At 38.3% G+C, this 24,756-nt stretch overlaps 1 protein-coding gene across 3 annotated transcripts in view; it reads left to right on the forward strand.

Annotated features, from left to right (window-relative positions):
- KIF16B (kinesin family member 16B) overlaps positions 1-24,756 on the forward strand; it is a 243,691-nt gene that overhangs the window by 97,182 nt on the left and 121,753 nt on the right. For all 3 annotated transcript variants that reach the window (XM_073339553.1, XM_073339554.1, XM_073339552.1), the window contains exons 13-17: positions 14,065-14,184; positions 14,717-14,768; positions 16,013-16,150; positions 23,626-23,708; positions 23,907-23,995. In XM_073339553.1, coding sequence (XP_073195654.1) covers positions 14,065-14,184; positions 14,717-14,768; positions 16,013-16,150; positions 23,626-23,708; positions 23,907-23,995 — 482 coding nt within the window. The remainder of the gene's footprint in view (positions 1-14,064; positions 14,185-14,716; positions 14,769-16,012; positions 16,151-23,625; positions 23,709-23,906; positions 23,996-24,756) is intronic.

Here is a 24,756-nt window from a genome sequence, read left to right on the forward strand (position 1 = left end):
TGGAAAAATATAATTATCCAATTGAAGACTGTATCATAATGCATAGGCACAAGGGGGCAGACTTAAGGTTGCACAGGTATTTTTGAACCTTTCAGTGATTAACTTTGCAACTTTGGCATTCTATTGATGTTGGGGTTTTTCAATGTAACTTATTTTTATTACAGCCAAAACTGCAGACCTTAGCTGAAGTCAGTCCTATTGCTCTAGGTGCTATACATATGCTTAGCAGGAGACAATCCCTGCCCTGGAAAGCCTACAATCTAAATAGACCAGGAAAGCAAAAGGTAGGACAAAAGAAGCATCTTACAGGTTGAAAAGTGACTTCTTGCAGACTTAGGGCATTGTTTCAGCCATGCAGGAAGATAGACAAGATGCAAGGGGCATGGTTTAATTAGGTCATAACTTTATTAACTTATCTGGGAAATATTTGGCAATAAATTGTACAGTGCAGGTCATTCTTTCCTGAATCATTTCCACCTATTTGAGAGTGCTGCCATTATTCCTGCCTCTCTGGTCCGAGCCTGGCTGGGACTCTACCACCCTCTTTGTGTGTGTGTGGGTTAAGGGCCTTTCCCCAAATCCAGTTTATCAGGGCACCTTACCCCTATCGAACAAGTACCCATACGAAATATTTGCCTCAAGGAGGTTCCAGGTTGACCCTTGACTGGGTTTCCAGGTAATTAAATATTCCCTACTGGATATCGGCCAAAAATGTATCTGCTCCCCATTCACAATTTGTACCCCCATCACCTGTAAAAATGTGGGTACCCCATATGATATTTTCTGATGGGTGATTATTCATTCTTCCTGTTCACTTACAAGTTTAGCCCCTTTTCGATTTACACACCTTCTGGCTTTGTAAACCTGTGGAGTCCTGGCAGCTCCCCACAGTGCTCTTTGCTGCAGTATTTCACAATAATTTATTAGTCCTGGATCTGCTCCAAATTTTTCTTTGCCCTGATTTTATTATAAAATTGCAAATCATTCCCATCCAGGTGAACAATAATCACACTGGGTGGCTATTCTCTGGCTGCCATAGAGTGTAAGGGGCATCAGCTAGTCCCAGAGCATGCTCCTCCTTTTATGCCAACTCAGGGTTGCCTCACCCCAAGGCCCAGGTGTGAACCTTCAGGTAAATAGGCTCAGTGCACAATATTGTGTCCACAGATCCACATACAGCTTTCCTGACAGGTTTGCTTGCTCCTGAAATTGGATTGGTAGTAAAACTAGGCATTCACGCCATTTGATTATGATTATCAGTTGTATGCATTTGAATGTCAACATCCAACCATGTGTAACCCTTCAGCCCCCACCTTGAGTTGGGGCATTGCTTTCACATCCCAAACCTGAGCGAGTGGGACCCGAATTCACGTGGGTCTTGTTAGCCGTGTTTGTGTGTGATATTTCTGACTGTGTGGAGATTCTCCACTTCCTTTCTTGAGTTTTCATCAACTGTGTTGTAATTGTGCTTTAAGTCATCTCTTTAGAGTCTTTGCTCTCTTTGTTATATTTTTGCTTTAGAAATTCTTAGGCAAAAGAGGAGAGCAGAAGACTCTTTATCCTGATACATTATGAGTTCCCTTCCTTTTGGGTATCAGTAAAGCAGATGAAGATGCCTAATAGCAAGTATACATCCTAGCAAACAAAAAGGAGAAAAATATGAAAATAAACTGAAGACAATAAATGGTTTAAATACTTGTTGTAAAGTTGTCAGTTTTTTAGCTGAAGTCCTCAGTTTATCAGCCAAATTATACTTTTTTTGCTGAGAACATAAAACAATTGTAAATGAACTTGACCAAATTATTCCTGGAAAGAAGGTTACATTTTTTTCTAGCTTTTAATCACTGTGGTTTTACGTAAATTCTAAAAGTGACTCTTCATTTTTTTTTATATTTTTAAAATAAATTTGATTTTTTTTCACTGCAAGTGATTTAATGCTATGGATTGCCTCCTTGTAAAATAATGATAATTGAAATTGTGTTTACATTATTGATGCTACACTTTCAGAATAGTAGCTAGACAGCCTAATTGTATACTCAACTTTTTTTGTCTTGATGCTACCTCTCATCTATCTTTCATTAAAAGGGACATCATACATGTTAAAGTCAGATTTACTTCCATGTCACACAGCCCTGGTTGGTTTCTCATTTAAAAAAAAAAAAAAGAGAGAGAGAGATATTGACTTCAAATGCTAATGACGTCACATATTCCAAGAGCTTAGGCCACTTGCCTAGTTTTAATTATTCCAGTGTATGTTGGACAGTCTAATTATTTTCTATCAGAAAAATGTTAAGTTTGATGCATCCTGGGTGCCCTGGAAGGGTTGTAATTTAAGCAGCAGTATTAGGCTTCGTTTGTTGCTGTCAGTGGCTTTTACTTGGAAGTCATGAAAAATAGCTGAAAAAATTCCTTTCTGTCCTGTTAATTTTTATGCCATTTTCATTTATGTAGTGGATGTGTTTTACATTTACATGAGAGCTGTGATTTTTGGAGCATGGTACTATCCGTCAGACATCACTGTGATTTTGGTAAAGAGGCAGAAGTTTACCATGATGTATTTATGTATTCATTCACATACTAAAATCCTGAAACATCAAAAGTCATGGCTAATTTTTGGTAAACAGAGGGGCATGCGTGGGAATTAAAATGTTACTGGTTTTGGAGGGGCATGTTAGAGCAGCGGCCGAAGGCTCAGTCAGCAAACGGTGGTCAGCAGCGGGAGCAACAACTGGGTCAGCGAACAGCGGTCCGCTGCCAGGGCTGGAGGAGTAGCTGGGTCTGGGTAATTAATGTCATATCCAGCTGGTGAACATGACCACTTATTGCATGTTACCCAGTTGAAGATGGTAGGCCCACTTGGATCCTACCGAGGATGTTTGATTGCTTACTGAATCCCATCTGAGACAAACGTTGTTTTTTTTTTTAAAATGTGCAAGAAAAATTAATACTAATGATGGAAAAAGTAATTTATAATTTAACAGTCAGACACAAAGGTGTGTGGAGGGGAGACAACGACGACGATCCTTGCAGGGGCTATAGCCACCCCAAAATTTGCCTCGTCACTACCCCTTCCAGCGCAAAGGTTAAATGTCACACAGATTTAAAAGTGGCATGGTATGGCATTGCCATCCTTACTTCTGCAGTTCTGTGCTGCTGCTGGTGGCGGCGCTGCCTTCAGAGCTGGGGGCCCGGCCAGCAGTCGCCGCTCTGTTGCCTCTCAGCTCTGAAGGCAGCGCCTGCATCCAGCAGCAGGGCAGAAGTAATGCTAGCAAGTCTGCTGTGAAAAGTGCTATTTGTATGTTTGTTAATACTGCTCTTCACAGTCACCCAGCTAGCTAGCAAGTCTGCTGTGAAAAGTGATAGTAACAAACATACAAATATCACTTTTCACGGCAGACTTAGCACCCTGTTGCCACCCTTACTTCTGCCCTGCTGCAGCGGCTGCACACCTTTCAGAGGTGCCAGCTCTGAAGGCAGTGCTGGCATCCGCAGCAGGGCAGAAGTAAGGGTGGCAATGAGGTGCTAAGTCTGCTGTGAAAAGTGGTATTGACAGTTTCTTCCCCCCTCTCCCCCTAAAGTGTAGCTATTTAAAAAAACAAACCAAAAAAACTTTTATACTCATAACAATAATTAGATTAAAATGTTTTTCTCACCGCTTTTAAATTAAGACAAGGTGAACTCATTCAATAGGGTTATACATTTAACATTTAAAATAATGTTAAATATGAAAATGTGATTTTAACTTATAAGGGGGGTTGCATTTAGAGGCTTGCTTTCTGAAAGGGATTGTTAATAGTAAAAGTTTGAGAACCACTAAAGTAACACATTTCCCCAGGGAATATGTTTTTGGGAGGTGGTATTTGTGTTCCCACTGTATATACCTTATCTCCTATTGCTCTTGTTTGCTCATTGTATTTTATGAATACCTTTATCTTTCTTGCCATGAATCTGTGCACTTCATTGTCTTCTATAACTGAAATGGAGGCCCTTCTATCATGGTTATAATTCAACATTTGGATTGAGGAGCTGTTAATTCTCACATGGTGCTTTTTGTAAACCTCCTAATGTTGTTCTTATCAGATAAATAGAATTACTTTTTGCTTCTCTGGTTTATAGACTTTTGTGTCTTTTCTCATGACTTTTACACTGTATCTAGTAAAAATTCTGAATTAGATAATGACTGAGTATACTGTTTAATTTATAATTGCATTAGCAATACAACTTAAGTGTGTGCCTAGCTGCTGGTTTTTTTCAGTGAAATAAACAATTAAGGACAGATTCACATACCTGATAACAGGAGTTTACCCTTCTTGCCCTGAGTGAACCAAGATTACAAAAGAAAAGTATCAAAATCCATAGCCATGTTATGACACACAACCAATTACTAATGACATTTGTACTAGAGTGCCAGTTTTTTTATGCTTTGAGTACACAAAATCAAATTGATAGTTTTAAAGGGCATCTTATTCTGTCCTTGTAACATCTTTGATCATTTGACTTGAGATCAAAAGGAATATATTTTTTGCTATTTGTTGACCTTTTAATAGACTCTTAATTTGCTTTCCCATAAGTGAAGTGAGCTGTAGCTCACGAAAGCTTATGCTCAAATAAATTTGTTAGTCTTTGAGGTGCCACAAGTACTCCTTTTCTTTTTGCGAATACAGACTAACACGGCTGCTACTCTGAAAACCTGTATTAGATGTCAGTGACCTGGCGAAAATGAGCAAATTATTTCTGGGAAAAATGTAAGATGAGAGTGCTCTCATCAACTACCAGAAAAGCCATTATAAACTCTTTCCCACACAAAATTAATACAACAATCTGTTTAAAATTACCACTAAAATGTTGTCTTGTAGAACTAAACATTGAGCGCTACATAAAGATGTTAGATTCAGAGTTGCTATTGTGACCTTTTTCACATTATTATGCCTAGGTGAATTGTTGAGGGTCTCAGAACCATGCCTGATCTTAGTAAATGGGCTACAGTATACAGGAGCACTGAGGAGCTTTAAAGATTGAGGTCTTCTTATTTGTGAAGTTAGTCTTCAAAACATAAATCTGTAGTAACACAAATAAGTTGCTAAGTTGGAAAGATACTCACTGACTTTAAAGGTCAGTTGTTTTCATAGTCCTCTTCCACTTAGTTAATATTTGTAAAGCTTTTGTTAGTGGTGGTTTCTAGAGTTCAATGCTTGTGGCTACAAAGGATGCACATAGGAATTTCCGTACTGGATTAGACCTGAGGTCCTTCTAGTCCAGTCTGCAACCTGACAGTGGCTAGCACCAGATGTTTCAGAGGAAGATGCAAGAAACATTCTCATTCCTAATAGTTGGTTTGGTTTAAGTCATGATAGGCTTTCAAAATTTGTTAGCATTAACTATAACTCTGCATGTTTGTTATCCATATAAATGCCCAGTCCCTTTTTGAATCATGCTAAGTTTTTGTCCTCAGAGACATCCTGTGGCAATAAATTCTGCAATATAATTGCTCATTGTATGAAAAATATTTCCTTTTTATTTGTTTTGAATTTGCCACCTTTTAGACTCTGATTGAATGTCCACTTGCTCTTATGAGGAAGGACCTGAGAAAATGGTGACACCATAGCATAAAACCAACTTCCATGTCCCCACCCATACTGGGGCTGTGACATGCTGCTGTCATATACTAAGAGCCACGTGCCCACTCCTGTGTCCCGCCTCCCCCCAGGTGGAAAGATTGCAGTATTGGGCTAATTTAGCAATTTCTGTGCATTCTGTGAAATCATGGTTTTATAGGGCCCTGCTTATGAAACAGGAAATACCAATCCCTCTAGAATGGTTTTTAAAATAAAATACCAAAGCGTAGTGCAATTATTTCTTATAAAAAGTATTGTTTTAAAGTTGTCACTACTTTAATTTACAACTGCTGGTGCCAAAACACATTAGAACCCAGTCTGCAGTATGTTCTGCCTTTGCAGAGTGGCCTCTGCTATGATCTCTGCTGCAGTGACAAATGTGAAAGAAGAACTTTCCAATGGAGAGAAACAGCTCCTCATACCACCCTGCTGAGCCGTACCCTGACGTACATGTTGTTATGGCCCATATAATCATCTGGTGTCTAGCATTTTTACAGAAAATAGGAGGAAAATCCTTTTGGGATTATTGTGCTGTTTCCTTTCTATTGTCTTTTTTTCTTTTTGGTGTCTTCCAAGGCAGCTCTTGAAATACTTTGTGCTTTAACCACATTGCTCCATTACACTTCTTTTAATAAAAATAAATGTTTAGCTGCCCAAATTTTTGAATAATTGTGTCACATATTCTATTTATAACCATATAGAAGTATGTTTCTTGGAATATATAATCACACATCCCAGTTCCATATCACTAGAAGTATATTGCTTGTTTGTTATGAGAAAAAACAAATTCACCATTACTTTGCGTTAGGTGTAAAATCCTGTGCAGACTGTAACTGTAATTCCTTTCTTACGTTAGCTTTTAAAATGCTCATTTTGTATAAGGTTAAATTCTAAATTCAGTGTTAATCACGTCCTTTCCTTCATCAAAATACCTCCACAGATACTCTGTCTTGGAGTTGCATCCCATTCTTCATGTACACCACAAGAGAGCATTAGGATATGATCCAAAGCACACTGAAGTTGATGGAAAGTCTCCCATTGACTTCAACAGTCTTTGGATCAAAAGCCCAGCAAACATCCCAGCTCTTGCCAAGCCAAAGTCTATCAGAGAGACATGATGAGAACCAGTCGTACAAACTTGTACATGTGATGTGAAAATTACCTTGGGACAGATCTGTGCGTGTAATCCTTGGCCCCAGTTAACCAGTTCCATCTCCACACTACTTGCTCTCCTATTCATGCTCCATTTCTTGTTCCGATTCTCTCCTTCACATGCACACCCCTTGCTTTGACCCTTTCAAGTTGTGTGGGTGCACTTCTCTTTCTTGAGAGGTTTGATAATGCTCTTAAGTTGGTGGGAGTTGTGTACACCAGGAGTGCAGGATCAGGCCATGTATTTGTAATGAAGGAAGTTATCTGATTCTTCTGAAAGATAAGTGCTATATAAACAGAGGATTAACTTTTCTTGCAGTATAGCAACATAAAGTTTAAGTGTAATGTGTAGCTTTTAATAGCATTTATTCATTTTCATTTGTGTTCATGGTATTTTTTAACTTTTTAAAGGCATAGTTATATGACAGACTTTTTAAAGATTTCACATAGAATATTAAAAGAAATGCAAATGTATTCAAAATTAAGATACACTAATGTCATGAAAGCCTTAAAAAAACAAGGAAAACTTTAGCTGACTCTATTCCTGTTCCTTTGTATTTAAAATTGTAGTGCTTTTAGTTCAGTTTGAAATTGCACAGGAACTCCACTTATCTATAAAGAAGAGGCCACTGTTTCACTGACTTTTTTTCTCTGAATGCATAGTCTATGTAATTCTTTCTCCTCTGTAACTTATTTATTTTGAAATTAAAGAAATAAACACTGTTTTAGCAGCCTGGCATTCATGAGCAATCCTACAATATGCAGAATGATGGAGACTTTTTTTTTTCCTTTTCCAAGGAAACAGATTAGTTTCAAGTTTCCAAGTATTTAAAAGGAATCATGTAAAAACATAAATATATAGCTGGAGGAAAACCAGTTATGAATTAAGAACTTATTTTGTGTACTGAGAAAAGGACTACTTGTGTACTTCTACGCAGTGAAAAATACAGTGGGGAGATTTATATACACAGAGAAAATGAAACAATGGGTGTTACCATACACACTGTAACGAGAGTGATCAGGTAAGGTGACAGAGCCAGAAGAGTACCCAGAAGTTACCTACTACAGGACAGGCCCAACAAAGAAAATAACAGAACGCCACTAGCCATCATCGTCAGCCCCCAACTAAAACCTCTCCAACGCATCATCAAGGATCTACAACCTATCCTGAAGGACGACCCATCACTCTCACAGATCTTGGGAGACAGGCCAGTCCTTGCTTACAGACAGCCTGCCACTGAATGCATCCGATGAAGTGAGCTGTAGCTCACGAAAGCTTATGCTCAAATAAATTTGTTAGTCTGTAAGGTGCCACAAGTACTCCTTTTCTTTTTGCGGATACGGACTAATACGGCTGCTACTCTGAAGTTTGCCTTTGTGTATAGTTGTCTGTGGTTTTTTTTTTAATATGGCATTAAATGTTAGCGCCAGATCACAGAAAACTTTCTATCATTGTGAACCCAGGATATTATAACATATTTTTGTTCAGGTACACCCAAAGTTCCTGTTACCACAAGAATCTTCTCTGGTTATGGAGTCTCATTGACTACTAATGCAGGGACTTTTGCCATTGCATATTTTTACGCATAATTTCTTTAATTTGGAATGACGTATTTTTGCATAATTTAGATATAGACATCTGGACAATTTACTCAGCCAACGTAATGTTCTGTTTTATCAGAAATGTCTGCGCAATGTGTTCTCTGAACTGTGTGTCAACAGTTAACTGTTTAATATTTAAATAAAGAATTAAGCTTTTGCAGTGGAAAGTGTAATGGAAATTAAGCTGAACCTCTTGGAGCAGATTATTAAAAGGGCAGTGTCATAATTATTTACCATTTTAATATGTGCAATGTCAATAGCATTAGAAAGTGTGACTAATCGGATGATTACAATATTATACTACTTCTTATACTGATAAGGGAATATTTGAAGTGTACTTTGGACCCTCTATATTTCTTCAAGTAACTGTACTGTTGGCTTTAAAGAAAACTTATACGAGACGTGATTTGCAGTTTCCATACAGGTAAAGTTACTAAAACAGTGTTTGAATTTCTACCTACACAAACTGCATATTTTATGGTACACATTTTACATGGTTCAACATGCCTAGCCCAAAGATTCAAACAAGTATTTTAGCACCATACTTTAAAAAAAAATGTAATGAGTAGATCTTCATTGTGGGATTGGGCCATAAAAGATTTGATTCCCAGTTAGCGCTACAGACTAATATAGTTCTGGGGGAGTGAGTGGGATTCTGTTTTAGCACTCATGTCTTCCACAGAGTTGTTAAAGAAATTGCAGTTTCAGAATATTGGTTTCTGACCATGTGAGAACAAGAAAGAACCTAGGGCTGTCATTTAGATAAACAACTAAAATCCCATTCTTCTTGTAGCCTTGATTCAGGAAAGTGCTTAAGCATTGCTCAAATTAAGTGTGCTGAAGTGCTGTCTTGAATAGGGATGCTTTCCTGAATTGGCCATTTACTTGTCAACTGAGCACATTTGATCTGGAAGTTAGTGAGATTCCAAAAAATAATAATTTTTACGAAGTCACTTTTCAGTGTAAAACTACAGCTTATTATACTATTGTTTGATACTTTGTGTTCTGCTCTTTGGCCTTATTGTATTATTTTCAACAGCCTATGAATACAATGATATTTTTTTTTGTTCAGTGATAAGTGTAGAGAAGATGAATTCAGTATCTTCAGGTTTTAAAAATAGAAACCTGAGTTTTTATTCATTTTCAAAATGATAATTTTTGAGCTTTTTCACTCTGTAATTTGAATAATTGGTTCACAGCTTTTGAAAAATTGCTGTACAAATCCAGGTGAATCAAGCCATGAAATAAGCCTAAGCAGTTATTTGCCTCATAAATATGGCATGCTTATAGACCTTTGACTTATTTAAAATGAGGATCCTGCCTCCATGGGAACTGACCTTATTGTGACCTGTGGGATGATGCAAGGGTTATTTCTGTTTGCCTGGCCTTCCTTCTTCTGGTGCCTTCCCTTTACTTGTTGGTTTTCCACAAAGGACAGGTTGACCTTTGGGTGACAGCATTCCAGTGACCTTGTGGCGGGGAGGGGGAGGAGGGAGGGAGAGAGGGAGGAGAGAGAAAGACAGCACTGAGGGAGCAATAGCAGGTCTTGGTACGAAAACTCACCTGATCATTCCTTAACGAGAGTTAAAAGAAGCTGCCAGTAGGAGTAGGATTTATTCTTGCTCTCTTGCTGACCCTATCTCCCCTACTCTGGCAGGGGTTGCAGTAGGGAAAGACAAGTTTTCTTGTACTGACGTTAGCAAAGTGTGTGTGTGTGAGAGAGAGAGAGAGAGAGACTATTGCTTTCATAACTTCGAGGTAGTAATTGATAACGATCCTTATTTACAACATGCTGGGCATGAAAATGATCACTATATTTGGGGTTAGAAAATTTCTCCCTCTTCAACTTCCATCCCCACACCCACTCACAGCACACTGATTAAGCTAGATGTGAATTTTCACCTTTCTTTATAGTATTCTGTAGAGCTTACCTGGCTGAAACCGAGGTTGGAAGAACCCAAGAAAGTGCCCCCATAATGGCTATGGGTGGACTGATGCAATCCTAATGAAAAAACTGTGTGCAATTGTATTTGAGTTCTACAGTTCAGAGGAAGTTTCTCTTCATGGTGTACGTTTTTCTTAAAACGTGTCCCAACTTCATGTGGAGGGTATCCTTGAAGTTGGTTGTTGTGCCTTCCTTTCTCAGAACTTTTGTTCATGTTTGGGAGTCCATGCACTAGGGACAGTGTGGGGATGAAATAGGACACTGTGGTGATTTTAAAAAAGAAATCTGACAAACACATTGTATCATATGTAACCATACTGACCCCCAAATAGGTCATTGGCAGGAGTGGATCTTTTAGATCTACAAGACAGACCTCTACAGCTTGCGCTAATGGAGTAACTGCAGTAGTAGGCTGTTGTGCTCTATGTGAACCATCCACTAAAGGGGAATGTGATTCCTGGTGGTTTCACAGGTCAGGCAGCTTCTTTCTTCTCCACACTGCCTGGGTGCTATCAGAGGGCTCTTGAGAGCAGAAGAGAAACAGAACCCTCATCTTGGTTCCGGTGCCCAAGGAGTCTCTGGTTGCCAAAAGGAGCAATTGCAAGGAAAGCCCTGCTTAGTCCTGAAACCCCAGTATGGAGCAAGCTCAGTTGCCTTTTGCAGGGTAGTGCATGTATAACCCACACACCACCTAGGTGAGGTGCTCTGTCCTATCTAGTGACACCGAGACCACTTTACAGCCTTAGCTAAGGGGTGCTAGACTCTCTCAATTAACTATTTTTTAACTTTGGTAAAAGTGTATTTTCCCCTAATGTTGTTCTCAGAAATGGATAAACATTCTAGCTGAAAGTTTCAAAACCGCACGTCCCTCAGTGTGAGGCAGACACCTGGCATGGAAGATTTTCAGCCCAAATCAGGCTCGCTGATGGGGAAGGGGGAAATTGCCCAGGGGCCGCCACTGCTGCGGTAACCCTTTGAAATCACCCAGGCAGGCTGCAGGTCTCCTAGGCGCACGCGAGATGACGACCGCTCCAGGTCCCATGCTTTGGGGGGGCCCGTGGGCTGGCATGATGGGCTGGCATGATTGGCCAGCCCAGCACGGTCGGTCGTGGAAGTGATGGGGTTGGTCCCAGAAGTGACAGATTCGTCACTTCTGCCCTGGGCCCCACACCTGCCTAGGGACAGCACTGAGGCCTGGAATTGTTGTCGGCTGGCCTGGCCCAAATGGCTTAAGTTCAGCAAAATTGTAAAGTGTTGGGTAACATTAACTGTGCTGGTGCTACAAGCTCTGTCTGTAATGCATACACTAATAGGGTGCATGTGTATGTAATTTTCAGGAATATGGCCAAAATAAGAGATTGATCATGGAATTCAGTTGATTTTCTGGTTGTAGATCTGAATAAATGAACAACACATCACTTTTAAATCATAATTAACCATTTTATTTTTAATGGTTGTCAGTAAATTTAAACTTTGTTTACCAGCCGAAAGGAGAAGCATTTTTCATTGCTCTTAATTATTCATAATTGATTTTTCTCCCTCAGTTATGATTTCTGGACAACCTAGCAAGCCTATTTTTGCCTGAGCAAGGGATGTTAGCAAGTGATTTGTTCTGCTGAAAAAATATGTTTAACTTAAAATATTTCATGTGTTGCGCTGGGCCAAAACTGCCAGCAATTTGCAAACGGCCATCAACCTGTAGTGTTTTGAAGTATTCAGTCTTGTCATATAGAAGCGTTATAAAGTACGTATATGAGTAGCTCTTAATAAATATTTAATATGTGATAGATGTTTTTGTCTGAAATTACTTTTTCACTCGAACAATGATTTAAGCTCTACATTTTAGTTTTATAAGGTGACATTTCTACAATATCAAGGAATTGCCGAACGCAGTTTGAATGTCCGAGAGCTGCAGGGCAGCGTTAATCATGAAATCATTTGTTTTCTGAACGCTTGAAAACTTTAATTCATATTTTACCATTGTGGGGTTTTTTGGTTTTTGTTTGGGGGTATTTGTCTTGTCATTGTAACATTTTGGCTTGACAGAGGCAATGTTGGAAAATATTGTTCAGATTTATGTCAGGCTTCTGTATTTAAGGGACCTTGCATAGCAAGTCAGCCCACGTGTGCAAACATTGTAAGGTCTTGCAAGACCGATAGGGGTCATATCAATGAAATGAATAGGCAACAGTCATTCCACTGTCACTAGACATATATCTTGTGTGTTTAGAAGTGCCACTAGAAAAGTGTATGCTTTGTGATACACAGCTGTGAGATTTGTTAATTTCTTTTTTTTTTTTTACAATGTCAATTTCACTTGTATAAAAAAAATAAATCCTGGAGTTTTGCTGTGTGGTTTATATTTAAAACCGAAACAAAACCAAAACCAGACTTCAATAATAAAGGTACCTTTATATCTAAACCTTGTTTTTTAATTTTATGTAAATATTATACGAAACCTTATTTCAAAACAAGCTATTGTTTCTAATCTTGTTATATACATCAATATGTTATTCTTTAAAGATGTTACCAGAAATCATTTAGCACTTAAAGGTTGCACTTTTACTCATGCTGAATGGTACTTTTCTCTCTGAGTAGTCCCAATGGAATCCAGCACTTGAGGAATTGTGTACAATTGAAATTATGGCTGCAACTGTTATTTATTTATTGCTGTCAATATTCTATGCTTCTTCTGTTACATTATAGGTTATACTAATTACTCAAGCTTGTTGGTTTTTCAGTCTTCCAGGCTCATTATTGAGGAAGATTGTTTATTTAAAGTGTGACCAAATAGAACTCTCTGTTTTCCATCCCTTATGCTTACAAATCCCATATGAAAATCCAAACTCTTCATACAACACCAAAAGTAGCACATAACTTCCATTCAGCCAGCATTACTAGAGGGTTCTTTTGAGTAATCCTCCTAATCTGCTTTACTGACTAGTCCTAAATAACCCATTTAGAGAATTTCTGAATAGCAAGCTTGGAATTCCCATTTGAAAATTGAAATCTAATTTTTCAGTCTTGTTTATTTCCTTGTGACCTTTTGTACAGTGTCCAACTTGAGGTATGTCTGTGCTGCACATTCATTTTGATGGAGTGTAGAATACATATGCTACATGCCCCCCGAACATGGATAAATAATAGTGTAGACAGTGAGGCACTGCTTAGGTGAGTAGAACATAGACTTGGTTGAACTCTGGGTCTGTACCATACTGGGCTCTCTACTCGCCCAAACAGTGCTTACCCCTTCTAAAAACAGCAGTGGAGTGTCCTGGAGCTGCCTTCCTACTGCTGGAGCCTTTCCCCACCGCAGGGAGCTGTTAGAGCCTTTCCCCACTGCAAGGAAAGACTCCTGCGGTGGAGAAAGGCTCCAGCAGCTCACTGTGGCGGGGAAAGTCTCCAGCACTGGGAAGCTGCGGAGACTTTCCACACTGCAGTGAAAGTCTCTGGCAACAGGCTCTGGCAGCTGCCCACTGCCCAAGGTTTTGCTCTAGAGGGAAGAGCTCTGACAGGGAGGCAGTGGAGAAGGGCATGGGCAGAGAGAAGCTGCCAGAGGCTTTCCCTTCTGCCTCCTCTGTGGTCACAGCTTGCTTTTCTCCTCTCTGTGTAGCTACACATACCTTACACGCAGGTGATGTGCAGTGTAGACGTTGCCTTACTGATTCATTAAAAAGTGTTAAATAAATAGAGAATTAACAGTAATACCCTTTTTCTGCTTTGAGAATAAAGTAAATTTTGTCATTGCAGGAACAAACCTTAGCCCTTAGGAAAGAAGGAATTGGTGTCGTTTTAGATTCAGAACTGCCTCACCTCATTGGCATTGATGATGATCTTCTCAGTACTGGGATCATCTTGTATCACTTGAAGGTAAACACACTTCTGTGCTTCCGCAGTCTTTGTCTGCCTCATGCTTTTTAAATGGACAACTTTAATTATAGTACTAATTTATAATCTATAGTAAGTGATCATTACATTTCTCCAGCACTGTGACATCATCTGTAAAAAGGCTATAACTTGTTCAAATTAAAATATGAATCAATTAGAGCGTAGGTCTATCCTGAGGGTCAACTCTTGAACCTACGATAGACATATGACATTCTTGTGAGCTCTAGTGGTTTTTCATTCGTCTTGTTATAAAGCTTGAATTGAAATCCAAATATAGATTAATTGCCTAAGAACCATCAAGGTGGTTTTGCTCAGTCCAAGTAAAATTTGAACTAACAATGTTTTATAATAAAGATTGTCTGATAAAGCAATTTTAAATTGTTACTAGATAATCAAAATACTATGTGTAAACAGTACTTTGATCCGAAGTTCTGTGTTCGTGGGGATGAGTAATAGGATACGTTTTTAATCTTATTTTGAAGAGTTAAAAAAATAGCTTTTTTTCCATGTCTAGGAGGGCCAAACGTATGTCGGCAGAGAAGATGCTGCCACAGAACAGAACATTGGTAAGAAAGTTGAGGCATTTTTCACATCCATACTTCCTTGTAATGTCCATTTCTCTTCCAACATCCAAACATATAACATGTTTAAAATTTCCCCTCCTCTTTAGTTACTGATATTCATATATTTTGCTGATTATGAATGTACATTAATACTCTTTTAAAAAACAAAATACACAAGAGAACTGCATTTCAATACAGTGATTTTTATTATCATAATTCAGTGGGACTTGGCTCAAAGAGTGTCTAATAGTATAATTTTTAAAATAGTTCGTGGGTTTTGGCAGACCTTCCGACCCATGCACCATGAGATGCATTATTAACCTGGTCATTGTAAAACTGAAACAGTGCCCTATGATGATGATGTCCTTTTCTGTGTAGTAAACTGCTGTAGTCAAGACCACGATCATTTGCTTAACCTCTTGGCATGCTGACGGTATTTTTGTATGGTCGTATTGGAAGCTCCCCAGGCTGATAGAGACAAGGCCTACTTAAACTGACCTGCATATTCTCTTCATGTTGGAATGAGAGCTAATTCTGGAGTACTGCATGGCACATGTTATGTCTAGTGACATTGATTGTAGTTTCTGCTGATAAATCATATCCTTTGGGTATAATTTGAGAAATTAGAATTGCGCAAATATTTATAATGAGTTTCTTTGGTCAAAATATGCCTGGCTTTGTGTTTGTAAACATTAAATTAGAGTGAGTCCCGGACTCTGAAATGTTTGACAAAATTGGGTATGATTATCTGATTGTGGTGAAAGACAGAAGCTATTTTTCCATAAAAATTCATGTGGGAAGTGAGAGGGAGAAGGAAAAAAGCTACGTGGTCTAGAGGATTAAGCACAGGGATGGGAAACCTGAGGTTCTGTTCTATCTTGAGCTATCCTTTAATAACTGTGATTGCAGACAAGTATTAAGTAGTCTACATTATAAACATCCTGTATTTTCAGATTAAATTTAACTGTTCCGAAGTTACTCATGCAGATAAAAATAATTGCTCCCCCAACTTATGATTTGTCTGGAAGGCATTATTGTCCAGTGGAATTAGAAGAAAAGTTGTCCCTACCAAAAAAGAGGCAAATCAAATGTCCGCATGGGTTGATGGAGAAGACACAGAATATTGTCCAGAGTAAAGTGACTAATACATACTCAAATGCCTGGTGATGTGCACCCAAAATCAATGAAAAAAAAATCCTATTAAATGCTAGGAAAATAACTCTTTTCTTTGCTCTGGGGTGTTTTAGTTCTTCATGGCGTTGATTTGGAAAGTGAGCACTGCGTGTTTGAAAATCTCAGCGGTACAGTGAATTTAATACCACTGAATGGAGCACAGTGTTCTGTGAATGGAATTCAGATTACAGAGGCCACCCAACTAAACCAAGGTATTTGCTCAGAAAAACATATTTTCTCTCATAGTGTTTTGTTTCTCCCTGGTGATAACTGTGAAAAGCCTTTGCATCATAAGGATACAGTTGTTAAATTCAGCTTTAATTTTACTGTTCCATTCCTCCTCCCTCACTACCCAAAATAATCAGTAGAGCCTTTATTTTAGGTTTCTGTGGTTGAACTAGAGAAATATTATAATGGAAAGAGAATGTTTAATAAGTTTAAACCATTGTTATGAATTCACACTCATTGTTATTAAATATTTGAATTTATGGATTTTATACAAGAAGAGAAGGCTATGAAAGGTTAAAAGTCAGATTGTTTGTATATCTATAATAATGAAAAGGAATGCTAGTCCATGTTTGCTACTCCCTCTCTTCCCCCCCCCCCCCCTTGCCTCCCAAGTACCTAAAGGCCAACAGAGCAGGACTATTTTGGACAGAGGGAGTTTGTTCCAGACCTGCAGGCCCTTCATGGAGAACATACACTCCTGCCAATCCCTTTTAAATAGATGGCGATCCAGCTCAAGCACCTCTGCTGACTGCAGCTGCAGGAGAATGGTATGAGGAGAGGGGTGACGTCCCAAACAGGAAAATCACAAGCTGTTTAAGGCATTTGTAGATTTAAAAACAAAACCTTAAATTTAATCGAGAAACCAAGAGGCAGCCAGTGTAGATCATGGAGCACGGGTGCATTGTGCTGCCATTGGGAGGCACCAATGGATACATTTTGCACCAGCTCAAGTTTTTAGACTGACCTCAAACAGAAGTTCTCAACCTTTCCTGTTCCAGGACTACCCCAGAACCCCCCATTCATATAGCAATGCATGAAGCGTTGGGTGATTGTGACACCTCTGTGGGTCGCAGCCCCCAAGTGGAGAACCCATGGTGGGCTTCCCTTTATTAAAGTTCATAACTTTTATAGTCTCATCAAGTAGCTCTTTTAGTTCCACTGGTATTGTCTTTGCCACCAGAGCTTGGTGGTGAATTGAAAATTTTCAAATAGTTTGGGATGAAATAGATGCGAGTCTAGTCACAAGGTCACTGTGTTTTCCTGTCCTGGCTTGGGCACCATCAGTGCAAATAGCAGCACAATCATGCCAATCCAACCCAGTGTCAAGAATTGTCTGTTGGAAAGCTTCAGAGACCTTTCCTCCAGTAGCATGTCCTGCGTCAGTGGACAACAAAACAAGAAGTCTTAATGTATGGATCTTTCCCACTCATACTGAACAAATGTTAATTTGGGCAGAAAGCACATCAGTATTTTCATATAGAAGTACTTTCTCTCCTGAACTCCTGTAAATAACTGTTCTTCAACATTGGCAGCCACGTCATAAATTTGTCAACTTATTGCAACATAAGAGGGGAATTGCTTTTACTTGACTGGCAGTAGCCTGTCCCAGCATGCTGATGATGACATCTGAAGCACAGAGTACAACACTTCCCAAATTGTATGAGGCTCGGTAATTTTTCATTATTTGTAGTGTCACCCAAATATGAATGAGGACTTTCATATTTACAGTATTGCCATTTCATTCACCTCTGGTGATTTTTGTGAACTCAGAACATTTAACTTGAAGAAATCATTGGGTTTCTTCTGTAAAGTTAGTTGCTTGTTTCAAAATATCTCCATGCTCCCTCCTTTTAATGGCCATACACACACTCCAACTATGGCAGTAAATCCTAGGAGTGTTCCAGAATCTGGTAAGCATTCTGATACACATTTTGGTGTGAGTCCATTGAAGTGTAAGTGAGGGTTATTCATAGAAGAGGGAAGAAAAGGTAAGAAGGTGGGTGGGGAGCACTTGTTGCAACCACTCTACTGTTTGGATCCATGCAACAATGCAGGGAATATGTTCATAGAACTACGGTAAATTGTAGCCTGCCTTTATCACTGGCAAGAACAAGAAGCACTCTGCCTCTTTCTGTTCACCTTCATTAATATTTTTAAGGTTATTTGCACTTTTATTTTTCAATTTATTTTAAGCACCTAAAAATGTAATCCTAACTTTGAATAATGCTAAAAGCATTGACATTAAAGGGCAAACTGCACTTTAACAACTGAGGTGTGAAGGAGTTCAGTTTCAGTGTAATGCCTGTCTCACCTTAAATAGGGCAAAGTTCAGCTGGGCCCTAGAAGGAGCTAAAATTTTGAACTCCATTCCCCTCTCTCAAGCCTGTGTAGTGATTGTTCCTCTCATGAGGATTAGGGAAAGAGACAAGAGATCTAGTTGGCTTGATTAGGGATTGTCAAGCCTGCTCATTGATTCAGTTGGGTCACCATTCCAAAGGGCTAGAAGCAGATTTCTCCATCCCAGCAACAAAAGCATCCCCCTTCCCATCTTCCTAGACTCCCCCAAAATTGCTGTTGTAGGAGGATAATTGTGTGAATGGGGTTAGGTATAGGCAATTCAGTTAGATTTGGTGGCACAGTTTTTGCCATGGAAAGATGGCATCCTATAGGGTTTAGGTGATTAAATTCATTTGGGGATGAGAAGGAATTTTTCTTATGGTGCAGACTGCAAGTACAGTTAAGTTTTCTTGACCCCTTTACTTTCTCTGGAATATTTGGTGTAGGGGCTGCATGGGTTTGCATTGGATAAGTTATAGAGGTTGTTGGTTTGAACCAGGTTTTTGGCAAGCAGCTGTCTTTTCTCCCTAATAAAATGTCTAAACATTTTATTGCAGATTTGTATTGGCCGTGGTCTGTTGTAGTCTTTGTGAAATTTTAGTGCCAGAGCATATCCCAAGCACAACTGGGGTGAGTGTGGCCATTGCATACCAAGAGTTAGGATTTGTGGAGGAGCCCTTTAGTATACTATGCAGGGTGAGGCTCTCCTCAGTTGTGCTGAGTCCACATGAGAAGGGGCAGATTGGAGTTGCTGTCAGAAGTATTTGAATTAAATCATGTGACTGTATCAGATAAGGTTTTGCTGCCCAGTATAGGAATTTTTCCTTTGTTAAAATTATTTCATCAGGATTTTCTGTTGTTTGTTTAAGCCAGTGATTCTCAAACTGTGGTTCATTGAATGCTTGCTGATGGCGTGGTGCAGTGTAGCTACTTCTGTATCCATCTAGGCATATAACTGCAAAGGAGCTGAAATAAGAAGGAGCCAGCCTAGTTGCCTTTACTAGATGGGTGTGTATTTACTCCAGGGGTGTGGAAGAGGTGTTCCTGGGGTAGAAGGGAGTTTCCCTGCTATATTCCTGCACATGCCTTTTCTTGGACAGAGATGCCTGCAGAGCAGACTCCATCTTGGCCACAAGGGTGCTAAAGTTATTAACACACACACACACACACACACCCCTCACCCCCCCACAGAACTCATTAGCTAGCTACTTGTCATGCTGTTCTGTAATACACGTATCTTACCACTGATTATTAATGTTTACTTTCTCAACCTGGAATCTCAGCACCTTTAAATATCTGCTCTCGGTATTTGTAATTTACTGCTGAGACATTTAAATGTGTCCTTTCATTAGTAAATTACCATTTATTTAGAAATGTGTTAGTGTTTAGATTTCCCTCGGAATAAATGAACATAATTATCACTTCCTTCTCCAAATTACTTCAAACATTTGTAAATTCTAGTTAATGTGCTTTTTGTCTAAATACAACTGTAATATTTGTAATACTGTAATTACTGTAATATTTTCACCTAATAAAAAACATTTTACAAGATTTTCAGCAGCATTAAATACATATTTAAATGTTTGACTGTTTTCCATTTGGAATAAATCCAAGCCTAAAACCAGTTTGGATCCAGATTTAGGCCAAAATACCATCACATTTTTACTTTAAAAAATCCCCCCCCCCCTTTTTTTTTTAGAATTCAACTAAAAATAACTTTTGCCTTACAACCAGGGAGATTCTCACTATGCATCAGTTAGCTTTAATGGTGGCAACAATTTTTTTCAATATGGTGGGGATATGTGTGGTGATATAATGTGCAGAACGTGCACATTTTATTTTCATCCAAATGTTTTTTTTTTTTTCTGTTGAAACTGGATACGAGTGGGGAGAAATCAATTCCATTACCAGATAAGAATTCCGCGAGTGGTAGGGAACATGCCTATTGATGCTGTCTGATAAACCCTTTCCTTTGCCACTTACTCACACTCTTCCTGAATGTAGATACTTAAATTAAAAAAAATTAATAAATCACGCAGCCCATAGCAGATCCAGTTGTTCCCATGACAACGTTAACTGTACACTTTGCTCACATTCTGATGGGGAATTGCATTGCTCAATATTACATGATTATACAATGTGACCTCTTATTTAGCAAATATTGTGCAAACTTTGGTTAGACTTAAATATGTTTTTTGTTCTGTTTTAATGTTGATACTAACCTAAATAAGTGCTCTCAAGTTGGAATAAAAATTGTATAATCACGCTTAAGTAATAGAAAGCATAATACTAAAATGTTAGTTTGTAAAATGTAAATCCCCATCTGTAAAATGGAAAAAATAACATTCCCTCTACTTTACAAGGGTTTTGTGGGGATACATACATTAAAGATTGTGAGGCATTCAGATATTATAATGATGGGAGCCATGTAAGTACCTTAGATACATAACAATCTAAATGTGCAGCTAACAATGAAGTGTCCTCCTTTGTATGCGTAATCACTTAGTTTAAAACATTCCTACTTATTTTTAAAACCATTTTGTCAGATTTGCAGAAACAATAATGCTTATCTACATACTGATTCTGAAATTTCAGTTGACTTGTTTGTTGTTTTCATTTGGTGGTTAAAGTTTTTACAATGAATGATTTTTACACTCACTCTGAAATAGATTAAGGAGTTTCACTGAAATCAGTCCCCCTCCACCCTCTAAAACTAATCAAAATAACCTTCCAGCAGAGACCAAGAATGAAAAGGAATATATTTGGGGAAATTATAATCATATGAAATAGTGGTAGAATGGAAATAGTTTTACAACTTAAGCTGTAGTGGTTATGACCAGCAGGAATCTGTTTAATGTGCGTTCATAAAAAAGTATAGTCAATGCATTTCATGACAGAAAGGCCAACTGCATCACGTAAATTACAGAGATGGTATCGAGATGACTTTGCAACACAAACCTTCATGAACAGTAAATCTTTTTAAGATTAGACTGGGATGAAATGCAATAGCACTGTTACTATAATCCAGAATTGAAAGCAAAGGATGTTTGATTTCACCTTTTTGTGTGATAATGCCAACATTCGGTGCCGTCTGCAAAGGATGTTTCTATTTTGCAAGCTTTTTCTATATTGATTTCCATAATGAATTGAGAGCACACTACATGCCCCAGGTATTTAAATTCATCCCTCATCAACCATTTCAAGAAGAGAGTTGTCTGACAAATATTTTAAGAAGACTGCTGTGCCAAAATTAAACTGTGTTCTTGCTGTTTGCTATTAAAATATTGCCTGTAAATAATCTTTGAATATTGTCAAAAGCAAATTGATGATTTAGGACAGCAACTCTAGAAACAAAGCCACTGCAGTAAACAGTTGTACTGGCCACTAATAAATGATGATCTTCTGTTTAGGTCCTTAGACTAGCGCTCAGGAAATCTAGGTTTAATGTCCAGCTCTGCCGGAGGCTTCCTGTGTAACCTTCCCCACCGCATGTGTCTCAGGCACTCTGTGCCTCTGTTCCAAATTGGAAAATTGGAAAAATGGGGATAACACCTGCTTTCTCATGCCCTTTGTCTGCCAGATTTATTTAGGTTATAAAGCACTTCCGCGTGTGCAAAGTACCGAGCATAAGGAGAATCTGCAGGCATTACCAATGTATAAATAATATCTACAAATACATTATTAAAACTTTTTTTTGGCCAAGTTTTGTTCAAAGTAGAACAAAAAGGAAGGGAGGCCATGGAACAAGATGGCATCCACATTATATACAATATACACAATAACTTACAATCAGAAACAAACATGAATGCTTACTTTAAGAATCAGTGGAGACTATACCAATTGATACTCATGCTCTTCTAAGTATTCAGACAAAATGTTAAAGATCTCGCACTACACTGGAAAGAAACTTCTGCAAATTAGCAAAATTGCTCACATCTGAAGATGTCAGTTTTCCATTTTAGTTGTATAATTATTTTGACCGATAGACTTGCTGCTCTCATTACCAGTATATATACATTAGGAAGTCTAGATCACCTGAAATAAATGCCATAACCACAAGTCTAACAGGAAACTCCAGTAGGGCCATTTGGGGTGCTGCCTATATATCAGGACTTAAATGCTGACCTCATCGAAGTCAATGGGAGTCTTGCCATTGACTTCACCAGGGCCAGAACTTCACTTCAAATTTTTATTCATGATTATTAAAGACCATGTAGATTGTGATCACAGTAAAAACCAACTTGTGTTCTCAGTAAGGCAGATTCTCTTAATCAAGTGGAACGTTACTATCTAAGGGCAGAATTCGATCCTAACATACTTGGCTTATTGAAGTAAAATATGACACCTTTCCTCAAGCTTTGCCTGACTGTGCTGGCAAGTTTTTCATCCATAAAACCAGGTAAACCTATGGCTATTTAAAAAGAGTTTCTGTTTTATTATAGCAGTAAGACACCATTGACAACACAGTTGTTATTAGAATATTATTAAAATTGGCTTTAATGTCCTTCAAATCTGGCAGTAGTTGCCCAGAAATGTGTTTTTATTTGTCACCTGTAATTGATTAAACACAGAACATGTTGACCTATCTGAATATAATGGGGGGCTATTGAATAATTTGAGATAGTCATGGTTTTGGTTCATGAAATAGATTTTCAGTATCATAGTCAGATGACCCTCTTTTGGATAATGGAGAGCTTTGGATCAATGTTTATCTGTTTCTGGTTGGAGGAATGAATGGCTGAGAGTACAGATGATGACAGGGTAATGGAGTCTTCGGAACGTATAGTAGCTGGTTCAGCTCTCTCAGATCATTAGTGATTGAAAGTCATTGCCATTCGGCATGTGTTTTCATCTGTGTTGAGTAGTGGACAGGTTACATTTGACAATAACTGGCACCTTTCAGAGTCCAGAGATTAAATGGGTTGGAGACTGAACTGTCCTCTAACCAAAGAAGAGATCTCGCCAAATGGGCCTTGAGTTATACATAGGTAAAGCAGTGTGAGAAATCTCCTACTGCCATCTCCACTGCTTGCCTCTGTTCTTTTGGACAAAATAGTCCAGACTTGGTTAGTCTATATTTTGTAGAAGACCTAACATCTTATGTATTTTATAGTAGTAATAGGGAGGAACAAGGTATATACTACAACAACTATTAATGCAGCTCCAGCTCCATCTAAACATTTTTTTAAAAACCCCAAACCTTAGTTGTTAGAATAATGCTTTTTCATTTTTGTCTTATGTTTTAGAAGTCCGTGCTCTTGTCAGATGACTGAGGAAATTATTGGATATCTCCTGGTATAGTATGCTGTCAATAAACCTGTGTGTGTGTTTTTCCTGCCAGGTGCTGTTATATTACTTGGGAGAACCAATATGTTTCGCTTTAATCATCCCAAGGAAGCTGCCAAACTGAGGGAAAAAAGAAAGGTGAGTACCTGAGGAATTCAAATCTTTTAATAATTTTTGTTTCTAATATGTTTAAATATTCACTGGTTTAGATTATTTTTTGCGTTGCTTCACATCAAAATAGTTCATATTTTGTCAAGGAGAAAAAGTAATATTTCTGTAAGCACAGCAGAGTTTCTTTAATACTAGTGATAATCTTTTAATTCTATGTTCTGTTAGAGTGGACTACTGTCTTCCTTCAGTTTATCTATGACAGATCTTTCAAAATCTTGTGAGAACCTCTCAGCTGTCATGCTTTATAATCCAGGGTAAGTATATTGTAAACAGTAATTACACAAATAGCAATAATTTGTTCTTGAAAAATTTAGTTTAAATGTATTTTTAAATATCAATTTAGATGAAGTGTTCAGTTCGTTAATTAATTTATTGTGTACACTATGATGTTTGTGCCAAAAATGTAGGATAAAATTTTTAAAGATTCCAAAGTGACGTAGGCTCCTAAATCATTTTTGAAAATGGGACTTAGGCTATGAAGGTGCTACTAAAGTCAGTTAACTAATTTTGAAAATTTTACCTAAATGTCTACTTTACATAGGAGGAGAGCATTACATCAGTGAGTAGCCAGTCCTGCCTGGAGCTCAGCCCCCAAACATGAGAACTGTCCTGTTCTAGAGAGCAGCCTCGCACACCAAGGTGTTTGACACTAATAAAATTGCCATGTATAGAGTTCATAAGGCAAGTTTTGCAAGAGCAAACAAGACAGTTCAGTAGAATTCATGATATAGCAAATTTTCCATTTGTCCTAATTTTGCATGCAAGATATTTCTCTTTAAAAATTACATGCATATAATTTATCCTCTCCAAACAAAATATTTAACTGCAAATCACTCAAGGTTGCTCAAGTCCATGTAACATCAATAAAAGCATACTAAGGGCAGGAAATCAATGTCTCAAGTCATTACTAGCCCTTTCAGCATGTAACAGTGACTTTTGCTCTGTATTATGACACAAACATACCACCTGCTACTAGTCACCACCTCCACACTTAACATGGAACCTTTCATTCCAA

The sequence above is a fragment of the Lepidochelys kempii genome, chromosome 3 (assembly GCF_965140265.1).
Source record: "Lepidochelys kempii isolate rLepKem1 chromosome 3, rLepKem1.hap2, whole genome shotgun sequence".
Lineage (NCBI taxonomy): Eukaryota > Metazoa > Chordata > Testudines > Cheloniidae > Lepidochelys > Lepidochelys kempii.